Source organism: Excalfactoria chinensis, chromosome 22 (genome assembly GCF_039878825.1).
Source record: "Excalfactoria chinensis isolate bCotChi1 chromosome 22, bCotChi1.hap2, whole genome shotgun sequence".
Classification (NCBI taxonomy): Eukaryota; Metazoa; Chordata; class Aves; order Galliformes; family Phasianidae; genus Excalfactoria; species Excalfactoria chinensis.
This window is the reverse complement of record NC_092846.1, coordinates 79,311-93,427: the sequence shown is the minus strand read 5'-3', so window position 1 is coordinate 93,427 and position 14,117 is coordinate 79,311. Positions and strand designations below refer to the sequence as shown.

Sequence of the window (14,117 nt, the reverse complement as noted above, 5' to 3'; positions counted from 1 at the left end):
TGAATTTGTGTGTAAACAGTAAGTCTCCTTTCTCTGAAAAAGAACCGGCTTATGACATTTAATGGGTGCAAGAAGGAACAGTTCCTCACAAGGAGCCGAAGTTCAAAAGAAAAAGGAAAGAGAAGCAGAAAGATCATAAATGGGATCCCTTCGATACATTCCCGCCCCCCCTCCACCCCCGCAATTTCCAGAGCAATGCAAGCAGCAGTAACCCCTCCAGAGAAGGGGAGTGGCTGAGCTGCTGATCCCATGCAGGGCACTAGAGAGAGGATGCACTCTTGATTACTGAGGGAACTGGAACAGTTTGCCCTGAAATCTGGTTAACCCAGATGTTTCCAGGTGCAGTTAGTACAGGCAAGGATAGAAATCAGATAGCTTTAGACACCTTGAGACTGCCTGCCTAACAAGGAAGGAACAGAGCCACTGTGCGGCTAAGCTGAGCCCACCAGGCAGTTGTATGTTAGTTGAGTCCTCAGACTCCAAACTGAGTGGAAATTTTCTGCAACACTTCAGGCATGGTTAGGGTACCTTAGTTTCAGCAAGTTTTGCATTAGTAACAATGCAGAAAAATAAATAAATTAAAAAAAAATATGATAGGTGCTGCAAAAGAAAATCCTCTTCATCTTTCGGATGGAAAGTCAATGACTGTGTGGAATTTCCTCTGTAAAGCTGTGGGGCCTTACACCACTTCAATGCCTCTGCTGTCTGGCATAACGGGAGAGTTGCTCGTGTCCAGAGATGGATGTGCCGTGACTATTTGCTGCTCTGCTGCAGGCTGATATTAAACTGGAGCCTGCTGTGATAAGAGAAACAGGAGAGGTGTGAGGGAATGCAGCAATCCCTGCTCAACCCCCACCCTGACAAGCCCACCTGCAGGGTATTTCCTGGGGGTAAAATCCACCTGGGACTCAGAGCAGCAGCACTGCCCTTACCAGTCTTCCTTCCCAGCAAAGCCAGTATGATGGTGTGCTCCCTCCTCACCCTTCTTTCCTCCCACCTTCCTCCCTCAGCCTGGCATAGGAAGACAGCGAGCAACACTCCCAGCTAAATCAGATTAACGATCACAAAACTGACTCAGACCGGGAGGCTGAAAGAAATGACAGCAGACGTCTGGCTCGACAACTGAGGGCCACTTGAGCACGTGCCTAAAAACAAAGTACGGCAGCGAGTCAATCATCTTACCACCAAAATAGAGCAGCACAGGCACCTCTTAAGCTCTCCTGCACAGCAGCAGGCTGCAGGACGAGCTCTCCTCTTGAGCAGGGATGCCTCGAGGTCACACCTGCACAGAGATCCTTTCTACCTTGAGATCAAGACACCTTGCTGATATGGATCCTTAGTAAGCGACTAACAGCTCGGTTTGAGCTTGGTTAGCTTCACTACGGTTGAATCTTTGTGCACACAGGATCCCTTAGACGCAAACTCTTGAACGCGACTGGGACTAGGAGTGGATTCAGCTGTGCTGAGGATCCTTACCAATGTGGTTTGAAGAAGTCAGACGGCAATGGGGTCTGCTCTGATCCTCATGACACAGTAGGAGAGTGAACTGTAGGCCCTCTACGTGGAAAATAACCAAGTGTACCCAGCCATCTCCAGTCGTGTTATATCACCCTTATATACTGTAGCACAGCATATCTACATTACATCAATAAACACATTCCTACTTCCCCCTTAGAGCGTGGATTGTAGCTGTATCCATCTGTTACAAATCTGTGAAGTCTGCAAGACAGTAACTAGGGACACCAACTATTATAAAGAAGAGTCCTGGAGTGAACTCCAGTCCCAAACTCTTATATGAATGGGCTCATAACAACTGTTATAACTGAGCAAGAAGAGATCATTAGGGGCCATCGAAGGACAAAAGGGAGAAAAGGTATTATCTGCAAGACGCCAAGCTCGGAAGTTACATACGAAGCAAGGAAGAACGTAAGTTAACGGAACAGGGAGCAGAAACTAAAGTGTTTTACATATATATATATATATATATATATATACATACTTTAATAACCAACTGAAATGTATTTTGCTTGGGTCGTGTCAGGCACTCAGAACTATGCCACACACTGTGCACAGGGTGGGTATGGAAATGCATCATATTGCACAGCTACAAACCTGGGAATCTATACTCTTATTGAGGAATCAGAATCACCACACAACTGAAGCCCAGAATCAGCGCAGTCAAATAATCTAGAATCAGGAAACAATCACAGAATCTGAAATGACAGAACTTACAAACACAGGAGTTAACATCCTCACAGAATCCTCAGACTTTAGAATCCTAGACTCTAATAACCTCGTAGTAACCCTACAGTATTGAATCGCCACACACTGTTTCCTCACTCCCACAGAGGGAAGCCTCCTATGGAGCACACTCACAATTGATGGTATCAGTCAGCATCACCCAGCACTCCTTATGGGACAGGTTATCTAGAATATCCAAGCACTGCCAGTTACAAGGGCTCGTTGGTTCTTCCTCAAAAGATGGATTCTGAATACCATGTTTCATTCTGATTTGGATACAGGAAGGGAACTGAGGTCTAGAATCTTTATGAAAGGAACCTAACACCACGGTGCCCTTCACAAAACCTCTTCCCTTTGCCACAACACAGGGGAATGAGGAATGTGAACCTTCATCCTGGTTTTCCACTACCCCTCAGGTCAGTCCCTGGGCACATTTGGGACCCACCTGGAGACACCAGGACCCTCACTGTGCCCCGGGCATTTTGGTGCCACAAGCCCACTAGCACCCAGGGTGTATCTCTAGTATCCCATAGGAGGTGATAGCCCAGGCAGGATGCAGTGTGATAGACCCGCGTGGCTCCATCGTGTATCACGTGTGCTTCTCTCTGTTCCTGGCTGAAGTTCTCAGAGGGGCACACAGAGGTAGCAGCAGGCTGAGGACGTGGCCAAGGGGCACTCAGGGCGACAGGATGTAGCCACAGCTTGGGGACAGCGGCCAGGTGCTGGGGACATTCATACAGCAGGAAAAGACACAACCACAGCCTGGGGACGCGAGGGGCAACAAAAGGGACCTCGCTCTGACCACTGGGAGCACGGTGCCACGGGTGAACACACTGCCTCCCACCTAGTGAAAGTCACGTCCTTGCTGCAGCTGTGTCTCCAAAGGGCTTTACTCAGTGCCACAACCCTCCGATCCCCTGAACAGGCAAAAACCACAGAATTCCGGACCAAGCAATTGTCAGGAGCTTCCATTCGGTGACAGTGTTGCTGTGAGGCCAAGGTCCCCACAGGCCAGGTGACACAGGAACACTGCTGAGACACGGAGCCATCAGTAGCAGTGCTGCTGATGGCAGCATCAACTCAAGGTGACACTGCGCCGGAAAGGCAGTGACAATAAGAATGCCATCAGGGACAGCCACAACCCTGAAGTCCACCGGACACAGTGCTGGAGGTTACTGACAGTAACACCGCGACAATGAAGCCGGAGCTCCCCACGGCGGCCAGCACCGCCCCACCGGGGTTCTCACTCTCACAGCACCCCACAGATGTCAGGCAGCAGGCGGCAGGCGGCGACGGTGGCGACGGTGGCAGCCACAGCACGCAGATCACGGCGCACCAGGCACAGGCAGTGTGCGGTAGCAGCTGCCCCAGCTTGAGCTTGGCCCAGGGGCCCCCCAAGGCCTTCCAGCAGCCGCGCAGCCCCACTGAAACTGCGTCCCAGCGCCTCAGCCATCGCACCCCGCAGCCGCCCCTCTCCCGCCCCCAGCCGCTGCTGCAGCAGTGAGGTGCCCCCCCGGGACACGCCCGGCAGCGGCACTCGGGCCACGCTGTCCTCTTCCTCCTCCTCCTCCTCCTCGGTCTCCGACGCCTCCCCGGGAACCTTCAGCCCCACCGCACGGGTCCCGACCGCGTTCCCCCCCGGCTCCGGCTCCGAGTCGCTCTCCGAGGCCTCGCCCAGCACCAGCGTGGGGGAAAGAGGGGCAGCCATGGTCTGCAAGAGGAGAACGAGAGGGAGAAGAGGAAGACCCCCGGCCCCTTCTCCCGACTCTCGGGGGAACGCCCCGCATAAAGAACAGCCCCGCGCCCCCTCGGCCTCACGAGACCCCCCGCTTCCCCGCCCCATTCCCAGCCCCGCGCGGACCCCAAACGCGTCCAGGCACCCGCAGCTCCAGGGGAACGCCTCGCAGCCCCTTCCCAGCCCTACGGGACCCCCCGCGCCCCGCAACGCGCCACCGGCCCCGCAACGACTCACCTGCCCTCGGCCCCGCGCCGCCGCGGCCCCAGGTCACGTGACGCTCACCCCCTCCGCCGCGCGTCGCGTCGAGTGACGTCACGCCGCCACGCGCCCGTTGCCCGGGCGCCCGTTGCCCGGGCTTGCCCTCGCCACGACTGCGCACGCGCAGAGCAGGCGGCCGGCGTGCGCGCCGCCGTCCGATCGCCCCTCCTGCCGAGCTTTAAGTGACAGCCGGGACAGCCAATCGGCTCTGCAGGGCGGGAACGCGGCTCTCCCGGAAGAAGGGCGACAGCGAAAGCCAATAAGATGGCCGAACGGGGAAGGGCTGGCCAATAGGAGGGCTGGAGGCCGTGCCGGGGGAGGGGCGTGCGGGAGGCCGTGCCGGGCCGCAGCCTGGGCCTGCTGTGCGTCGGTCTGTCCGGCGGTGCCGCCCGGCGTGCGCTGCTGCTCCGGGCCGCGCGTGCCGGGGAAACGTCTCTTCCTTCTGTGGAAGCCGCCGAGCGCCTCGGCCTGCACTCTGTCATAAATACGCGGCGATGAGCGGCTCGGTGCGCACAGGGCGGCCAATCCGCTGCTGGGACGGCACTGCCGCTGTCAGACCGCGTCCGAAGTCGCGGTCCCTCCGGCTGTGAGCTCCCTCCGAGGACGAGCAGGCCGCCATCAGGTCTCCGCAGCGCCTTCTCCGGGCCGCACGAGCCCGACGATCTTGACTTGCGGAATCAAACTCTATAATCCACTTTAACCCAGTGTGTTTCTCAAGAGCTGTGTGTATGTATGTCAAGGTTCCAGCCTGGTACAGCCTAGAACTGAGACTGATGGGCTGGAGGCACCCACAGACCCACACACCAGGGAAGGGGCTTACTCATTCAGCACCTCAGCTTTCTCTTCATCTGTTGGAACCAGCTCTCCTTTTAAATTTACCAAGAAGGTACACCCATTTTGGCCTGTCTCTTCTGGCCAATGTGCCTGTAGAATGTCTTTTTATTGTTTTTCACATCCCTCGCCAGGTTCAGTTCTGCCTGCGCCTTGGCTTTCCTGATCCCATGCCTGCAACTCCAGACGGCATCCCTGTATTATTCCTAGGTGACACAGCCTTGTTTCCAGAGCTTGTACGCCCCTTTCTTGGCCCTCAGTTCACTCATCGGGTCCTTGCTGAGACATGGCGGTTTCCTACGTCATCTGCCCACCGTCTTATTCAGAGAGATAGAGACCTCTTGTGCTTTCAGGAGGGTACCTTTGAAGAGTAGCCAGCTCTCCTCAACATCCTTGTCGTTAAGGACAGCACCCCAGGGGATCTTGGCCAACAATCCATTGAGTAGCTTGAAGTTTGCTCTTCTGAAGTTCAGGGTCCTGGCCCCATTCTTTGCCAGGCCCACAGCCCTCGAGATCACAAACTCGACCAGGGCATGGTCACTGCAGCCCAGGCTGCCTCCAACCTTGACGCCTTTGATGATCTCCTCAGCGTTGGTGAGCAGCAGGTCCAGCAACGCTTCATCTCTGGACAGTCTGTCCACTACCTGGACCAGAAAGTTATCATCAATGGATTCCATGAGCCTTCTGGAGCTCTTGCAGCTCGCCGTGTGGTCTTTCCAACAGATGCCAGATGGTTGAAGTCCCCCATTAGGACGAGAGCCCGTGAGCATGACGCCTCCCACATCTGGAGCAAGAAAGCCTCGTCAACAGCCTCCCCTCGATCAGGTGGCCTGTAGTATACCCCTAACACCAGGTGACCTTTATTAATCTCATCTCTAATTCTAACCCACAGGCTCTCAATCTGTTCCTGACGGTTGAGATCACACTGATCACACTGATTACCTGGATGAACCTCAGCAATTTTCACATTCCCAGTAGCACTAAAAGAACAGAAGATTTGAAAGTGTAAAAGCATTGCCTACTTGAAAAAATAAACATCATTGACATAGAATCATCATAGTCACCAAAGTTGGAAAAGGCCTCCAAGATCATCCAGTCCAACAATCAGTTCATCACCAATATTTCCCACTAAAACATGTTCCTCAGTATAATGCCTAAACATCTCGTGAACACCTCCAGGAATGATGGCCAATCACCTTTCTGGGCAGCCCATTCCAGTGCCTGACCATTCTCTCAGAGAAGAAATGTTTCCTAATATATTTCCAACAACTTAGCCTAGATGCCAGTAATAAAAGGTAAATAAACATACTAGAGGCAGAAAATTTGCAGTATTGACGTTTTACCTTTTATGCCATGCTTTTCACATGAAAAAAATCCATTTGCATTGAGCTTACTATATAGTCTGCTTACCTTTCACACTTAGGTAGCAACTTACTATTAGAAATCAAAATGTTCTTCATGAGGCAAAAGAGTCATTGGTATGCCACTTGCATTTGTTTCTGTCAAGATCTGCATAGGTTACATGCTCTAAGGCTGCTGAGTTTCCTTAGCCTCATGTGACTGCTGGGAGCTGTGCAGCTGACACCCTTTGTAAGCTTAGAAAATTCCTCCTATTCATCAGTATACCTTTCATCCTCCTGCATCTCCTTGTTTTTGCCTTCACGGAGAAAGACAGATCTCCATCATTAACTCATTATTATAAACTCAGAGGAAGCTCCTTGCTATTGGATTGAGATTTCTACTCTCTCTTGCTCCAGAATCACAGCAAAGCGGGGTCTCTTTTACATCTACAGTAAGATCAGGAATTTCTTGCCTGAGCAGAACACTCAATCTCCCTTAAGCACTGGAAAACATATGTACCGCCCAGCTGTTAGTAGCCTGGTCTGTAACACTCATCAGAGGTCTTACAAGAATATTTGTGAATGACATCTGAGAACAGCTCAGCTTTTCGCGCAGCACCCACCACAATTAATTTGAGCACTGCACACTGCTGCACTGTCCTGTCTACGTCTAATGTGTGTGTCATCTCATTTAACTAAGTTTAAGTCACAGACGTCTGTGTGTATAGTAAAGGTTTGGCCCTGTCGACGGTTTACAGGCTGGTTTGTCCCAGTTCCATGACTGGTGGAGGGGAGGGATTCCGCAAAATCTGTGCCTCCAGAAAAGGGAAACAGGACTGTGGGAATACAAGAAGGAATTTACAGAGCAGCAGCTATGGAGCAAGATAATGACTTCACAGAGCAGCAGCTGCGAAGCAGGATAAACAGCATAAGAACCAAGGACACCTCTAGGAAAAGAATGAATGGATCGTGGCTTTGAAGGGGGTTTAGGGCTCTTATTGCAGTAGATTTCCTCCAAATAGCATGTGTGTTTTTTGAACATCCTCGTCTGTCTGCTATAAAAGTACAGCTTTTCAGGCAAAAAAGGGAAGCGTGATTTAAACGCTGGCGGAAGTCATAACTTCAGCCATCTTTGCTGACAACACCTTCCAAGCCAAGCCGTTGTATGATTCTGCATGTCTATGATGCAAGCAGCAGCCCCACGCAGCCCCGGTGCAGCGCATCACAAGAGCAGCAGCCTGCGGGGAGCCGCCACCCGGAATCACAGAGCGGTGAGGTCACAATGCCCCGTCCTATGGCTGTGCTGAGCTGTGCCATGAGCTCACAAGGCCTGGCCGCAGGCTTGGCTCTGTGCGACACTCACTGTGGCTGCAGCGGTGGTGTTGGAAGCATGGTGCGAGTGTGGGGGGCCATGGACCCCATGGGCCCTGCCCGCCTTGTCCTCTTCCTCCTCTTGGTGGCCATGAGTTTCCAGGAGAGCTGTGCTGCTCCGTGGCGAGCACCGGGAGCAGGTGGGTGGGTAGAGCTGGGACCCAAACTGAGCAGCGCTGGCAGCAAGAAGTTGGGCTGTGTCCCCACGGCCCTGTACTACACTTCCCTGGGGCCTGCCTTCCACGGGGGTGTTGTTGGCTAGGGGGTGATGGGTGGCACTGCGGGAGCCGGGCAAGAGCCCGTGGCTGCGCTGCTCCCCAGGGCCGGCTCCAGCCATGCCGGGCTGTGGCTCTGCTCATTGCTGGCTGGAGCACAGCCTTTATCCTGGGAGATGCCCGGGGAGAGTTGAGAAGAGGCGTGCTGGGCGTGCACGAGCATTTCTGCTTCAGGCTCATGGCACTCCCCAGAGATGAATCCCAGTTTCCAAGCCAGAGCCCCAGTCCACAGCCCAGGGGAAGAGACAGGTGTGCTTTCCTCCAGTGCCTCAGTGTGACCTTCCTGTACATCAGAGGCCTCCCAGGAAAAAAGCCCTGGGGGGCTGCATCTTCTTCCCCGTCATCTGCGAGAGATGTGGCACGTGGCCTGGAGAGAGCACTGCATACGCTGCCAGGTGCCAGCCTACGGCTCATCCCATCCACCCCGCAGCTTTGGAAATCATGACCTGAGTTATTCATCCAGTTACTGAGGGAGAAGGAGATCACACCATGGAGCTGGAACTTCTCACATCTGTTCTTGATTCTAGATGATGAGCTTGGTGCTCCCTTTCCGGATGATCCTTTGGATCCGAACTTCATGCCTGTGCCTGGGGGACAACCCAGGGGTAAGTTGTGAGCGTCTGTTTCCTTGGAGGCTGAACCGTTCCTGCTCTCACGGTTCACCTGGGTGCAATTTGACTGAAGATCCTCTCCGGGTCTTCCAAGCCTGTTTGTGCCTGGAAGGGCTTCCACAGATGAGCCATGAGTACTATGTCTCTCGGAGAGCTGCCACGTTTCAGTGGGAAGCATACCGCTGCCCCTCTGCAGCCGAGGGAGCACAGACCTTTTTTAAGTACTGGAATAGGCTTCCCAGAAAGGTGGTTAAATCGCCATCCCTGGATGTGTTTAAGAGCCATTTGGATGTGGTGCTCAGGGCTATGAGCGTTGTTAGAGTTAGGGTTCTATGGTTAGGCTGCGGTTGGACTTGATGATCTTCAAGGTCATTTCCAACCTGGGTCATTCGATGATTCGGGCTGTGGCATTCCCCAGCCCACCACCAGACCCTACAGGTCACTCAGGGAAAAGGAGGCCCCCACATGTGCCGGAAGCTCTCCTCACCTGTGTCTGATCTCAGTTCTGCCTGCAGGCCCTGCTGGTGAATCAGCAGAAGAGAATCCTGCCTATGATCCCGAGGGCGACGCTGGAGGTAAATCAGCAGGCTTCATTTCCTCGATATTTGTTCATATTTGGCTGGGACAGTTCATCGAGGGTTCCGCCTTTCACCGGCCAGAGGGTTCTTCTGCCCGAGAAGCGTGGATGGTCATCGTTTCTTGGGAGCTGTCAGCATTGTGTTGGCTTTGTCTGCGTATCTCTGAGGTCTCCCAGTGAGAAACTCTCAAGGGGCCAAATGGTCTTCCATGAGGTCCCTGAGAATTGTTTCCCACGGCCTGGAGAAAGTATTTGGAAAGCTGTGGAATGCCAGCCAGCAGGTCACCTGGCCTCTGTGCAGCTTTGGAATTTCCCCCCCCCCCCCCCGGTGTCATCACCTGAGCCACTTCCAGCACTGCAGCTCACTAAGGAAACGAGAGATGGGCACACGCAATGGGAACATTTCTCCTCTATGCGTGATGACAGCTGTGTCTGCAGGCAGTGGCTTACCAAAGCCTAGGTTTACCCCGCTCCGTGCGGTTGAGTTTAGAGCAGGGGTGAACTCCAGGAGGGCGTTCCTCTGGGCAGCTCCACACAGCATTTGTTAAGTACGATGGTGAGGCCCCTGGAAGCAGCCAGGAACCGTTTCCGAGGCGCTCCCGTGCGGAAGGGAGAGAACAGTGTTGTGAAGGAATCCCTGGCTTTAACTGCATCCTGCGTCCTTCTGGCCGAAAGGATGCTCAGTAGCAGTTGCTCTGTCCTGCGTTTGTTTGCAGATGTGACCAGAGGAGGCGATCCAGGTTATCCTCTGATTTCCAGAACGGAGACTCTGTCGGATGGCGCAGGTAGGTCATAGCTTTGAAATTCTTCAGAGAGCTTTTGCTGCCCGTTTCAGTGCCATCTCATGGCACGATCCCCTGTATGCTCTGCTACTCAGCGATGCTGTAGTGTGTGACTGAAACTTTTTGTGGGTCTTTGGTTGCAGAAGTGCCCCCAGTGTGGGCCTTGCCCGGTCATCCGTTTCCTCCTGCGCTGGAGCCCAGCTGGAATCCCAGCAGTGAGTAGTTTGTCTTCACTGACTTGGCTGAGTCACCGCTGATCTTCAAGACTTCATGCACAAGATATTTAACTTCATACGTTCTGTTAAGGTCGGGAAAGAGAAGAGGATGAAGCCAAAAGAGGAAAACACTCCCAGGGCTCATCCCGGCTCCTGAAGCAGCTGCTGAAGGAAATGAAGAAGGCAGAGCGTGGTGGGTATACTTCAGTCTGTTCACTGTGGGACCTGGGAAGCTGAGGTCTGACGTACGTGTGTGGGCAGGCTGTAGCCTGCACAGCAGGAAGGGATGGCTCAGAGCCGTGCTGCAGCCGTGTTCCATGTAACACCTTGCAGGTGCTGTCAAGCACCAGAGCTGGTCTGCACCCAGCCAAGAGCCAGAGGCAGCTGCTCCCCCAGCACAACCATTACTTGTCAGAGCTGCTTTGTGCACGTGACATCCCAATCCTACTGCCCTGCTTTCTTTCTAAAGGAACGGACCAAGAAACTGAGCAGGGTGCACGGCAGGAAGGCGGATATCCCACTCTGCCGGTCCCGGACAGAGGAGCGCAGGCAGCAGCAACAACTGGCATGCCAGGTAATTTCTGTCCCGTGATCATACGGTGTCACTAACCAGAGTCACTGCGTGCCTGCAGGCTCTTGCTGCCAGCTCTTGCACACCAGGTCAGCAGCCAGAGCTGAGCGTGTGAGCACAGAGCAGATGTCAAAGAAGCCAGGGCTGGCTCTCTGAAAATGGCTGGCCTTAGTGGGGTGTGGAGAGTTGTTCCAGCAGTGTGCCAGAGAAGGTACTTGCAGACCTCTGTGACGCTGCTCAGCTCCCACCGCTCCCGGATCCCAGAGTTGTGAGCGAAGCCACCTGAGGGTGATGAGCAGGGTCCTGCGTGGTAGGAGCCTGCAAGAGCGTTTCTCCCCTGGGCTGGCTCTGGCTGTGCCCTGTGCTGGCTGAAGCCTGACCTTCAGCCTGGGGGGCGTCCCACAGGAGAGCTCAGGACACGCACGCCGGGGAAAGCGTGAGGGATTCTGCTCTGTAGCTCTCCCCACAGACCAAGCCCAGACCCCAGGGTACAGCCCCAGCTCTCGGCCCAGAGGAGGACACGGGTAGTGCCTGTGCAGCCTCTCCCTACCCAGCGAGAGGTGGAAGCAATCCTTCTTGTCCTCCGGTGCTTCGGCACCAGAGACGGAGGCACCCACTGACAAAAAAGACCTCTGGGGTCCGTGAAGCACACTGAGAGATCATCTGTAGCGCAGCTGAAGGTAATGTGGGACATTGTCTCGTTTCTTCCAGGGATGAATGCAGGCGAAAGCACAAAGGCTGGTGCTCACAGACCTGGGCGGAAGCGCCACGTTCCGGTGATGGTCTCAGCGGTGCTGCTGCCTGTGCTGGTGCTGGCCGTTGGTGCTGTGATATGGCTGTGCAGAAACTACCTGTGAGTTGGCCTTTCCCCAGAACACCTGATTGCTGCATTTGGCAATGGAGCATTTGTGGTGCCAGGATCCTGGGCGGCCAAATCGGCTGCTGGCAGTACACTGCCAGGACTCAGGTTGCAAAGTCTTTCAAGTTTCCCCTTATTTCCTGTCAGTGAGTAGTGCTTTCTGAAACTCATTCTCACAGAGTGCGCAAGAGGGAAAAGAGAGCAGCAGAAGAAGAAGCTCCTCCTGATAGCAACGAGGAGATGGTTCCAACTGGAGATGAGAGCTGGGAAAGGCAACAAGACTCTTGCCCAATCGAACAAGAATCTCAGCAATAGTTCCAGTCCGTTCCATTCTGCCACTGGAGAGGCCAGAAGTCTTCCAAGTTTTATTTTATACTTAAAACAAACAATCCAACAACCGTCCCACCCTTCCCTTCCTCCCTCTCCCCCCCCCCCCAAAAAAAAAAACAAAAAAACCAAAAAAAGAACAAAAACCCAACAAAAAACAACCCACCCTCAATAAAACAAAAAACCCCCCCAAAATTAGAATCTCAACGCTGTTCTTTTTCTTGGGTACACTGAGGTGACGCTTCTTCTAGCTGAGACTTTGCAATGAGTTTGTGTCACGCAGTTCTCTCTAGAGCCCACTCGGTGACAGCGGGAACAAACCCGGGCAGAGTAGGAACCAAAACCTCCTCTCTCTAACAGCGCGGTGCGGCCGAGAGGGGAAGGGAAGGGAGATTGCGAATGGGTCTAGGAGGGAAACTATGAAAAGAATGAACAGCAGTTTAATGAGCCCAATGACACTAAGCAACAACGAGAGAGTTCCAACAAGGAGAAAAACGAGTCCAAATCGCACCGGCGGGCTGTGGGAGGCGGGAAGTTCCAACCACGCTGCCGGGCAAAACTGTCCCCTCCCCGACCTCCCCTCCGGTGCCGCTTCCCCCCATGCCCATTTCAGGCAGTCCACAGGAAAGGAAAAGAAAGAAAGAAAAAAAAAACTTGTGTCCTTAACTCCCATTATCCCACATGATGTTCTGATGTGGAATAGCAAGACGAACCAAATTACAAAGCCACAACAGTTTGGAAGCAGATTTGAACTGGCAGAAGTTGGCAGTGTCTGCATTCCATTCTAGTTCCCTTGCTGCTCAGAGTTACGGTGCCATGCATCCATTCCCCAGCTCTGGCTGTCTCCCGAACCAGGAGAACAGCCTTTCCAAATTGTGGGAACAGCCTTTTCACAGACCTGGAGTGGGTCCACGCTGAAGGACAAGATGCTTGCGCACACATAAGCTGAAGAACAGAATGCTGAGTCCACGGAAACTCGCTGCCCATCAACAATAAGAAAGAAGGAAGGACTCCTGTTGTAGAAGATGGGAGAGTGAAACAGATGCCTCAGCTCAACACAACACCAGTACGAGCTGGTTTGGACTACCCACATTAAAAGGCTGGAAGTTCACAGCGAGGTCGACTACCAGCCTTCATCCAGCGACCACCGGAGACACCCACCCCATTTTTAGGACGCGTGTTCAAGAGGGTGGGACAGTATGTTAATAATTTCTCAGAATTTGAGCCCATTTCTGTGGAACGTAATGAACATGTAAATGTTATGCCTGTAAATATGTACCCAGGGCTTTTCTCCGAGTGTGAGAAAGGAGGAGATATCCCCCTTGATCTGGCGCCATGATGAGCATAGCTGCTTTATAACCTTACGTGGGTTACAGAGTTTGATTCTGCACGTCACTCCCTTCACTATTAAGAGGACAAAGAACTTCTGGCACAGAAGGATGCCCACCTGCAAGGCCCAAATGTCGTGCTTCTTCTTTCCTCGCTCTCCATCATATTTGAGAAGCTGTGGCTGTCAGGTGAGGTCCCAGATGACTGGAGGAAGGGTCACGTCACTCCCGTATACAAGAAGGGGAGCAGGGAGGACCCGGGGAACTACAGGCCGGTGAGTCTCACCTCCGTGCCTGGGAAGATCATGGAACAGATCCTCCTGGACAACATGCTCGATCACATAAAGAATGAGAATGTGATCCGAGACAGCCAGCACGGCTTCACCAGGGGAAGGTCGTGCTTAACTAATCTTGTGGCCTTCTATGCTGGAGTGACGGCGATGGTGGATGAAGGGAAGGCGACCGATGTCATTTACCTGGTCCCCCACCACATCCTCATCTCCAAATTGGAGGGAAGTGGATTTGATGGGTGGACAACTCGATGGATAAGCAATTGGTTGAAAGGCCGCAGACGGAGGGTGGTGGTCAACGGCTCTATGTCCAGGTGGAGGCCGGTAACGAGCGGTGTCCCCCAAGGGTCTGTCTTGGGACGGGTGCTCTTTAACATCTTTATTAATGACATCGATGAGGGAATTGAGTGCGCTCTCAGCAAGTTTGCTGACGGCACCAAGCTGAGAGGTGCGGTTGATACGGTGGAAGGAAGGGATGCCGTCCAGAGGGACCTCGACAGGCT

General features: G+C 53.5%; 1 protein-coding gene across 4 annotated transcripts; it reads left to right on the top strand.

Annotated features, from left to right (window-relative positions):
- The first annotated feature begins 7,024 nt into the window (after positions 1–7,024).
- On the top strand, positions 7,025–12,201 carry LOC140261681 (uncharacterized). Of its 4 annotated transcripts, none has more exons than XM_072355365.1 (9): positions 7,025–7,679; positions 8,582–8,659; positions 9,169–9,240; positions 9,959–10,027; positions 10,168–10,239; positions 10,331–10,432; positions 10,709–10,813; positions 11,522–11,663; positions 11,849–12,200. In XM_072355365.1, exons 1-9 carry the CDS (start codon positions 7,574–7,576, stop codon positions 11,982–11,984), a joined length of 882 nt encoding a protein of 293 aa, XP_072211466.1. In that variant the 5' UTR covers positions 7,025–7,573; the 3' UTR covers positions 11,985–12,200. The 4 variants fall into 4 exon arrangements, with proteins under 4 accessions (XP_072211466.1, XP_072211467.1, XP_072211468.1 ...); XM_072355366.1 differs by having other exon boundaries at positions 7,026–7,679; positions 9,181–9,240; positions 11,849–12,201; XM_072355367.1 differs by lacking the exon at positions 9,169–9,240 and having other exon boundaries at positions 7,026–7,679; positions 11,849–12,174.
- The last annotated feature ends 1,916 nt before the right edge of the window (positions 12,202–14,117 follow it).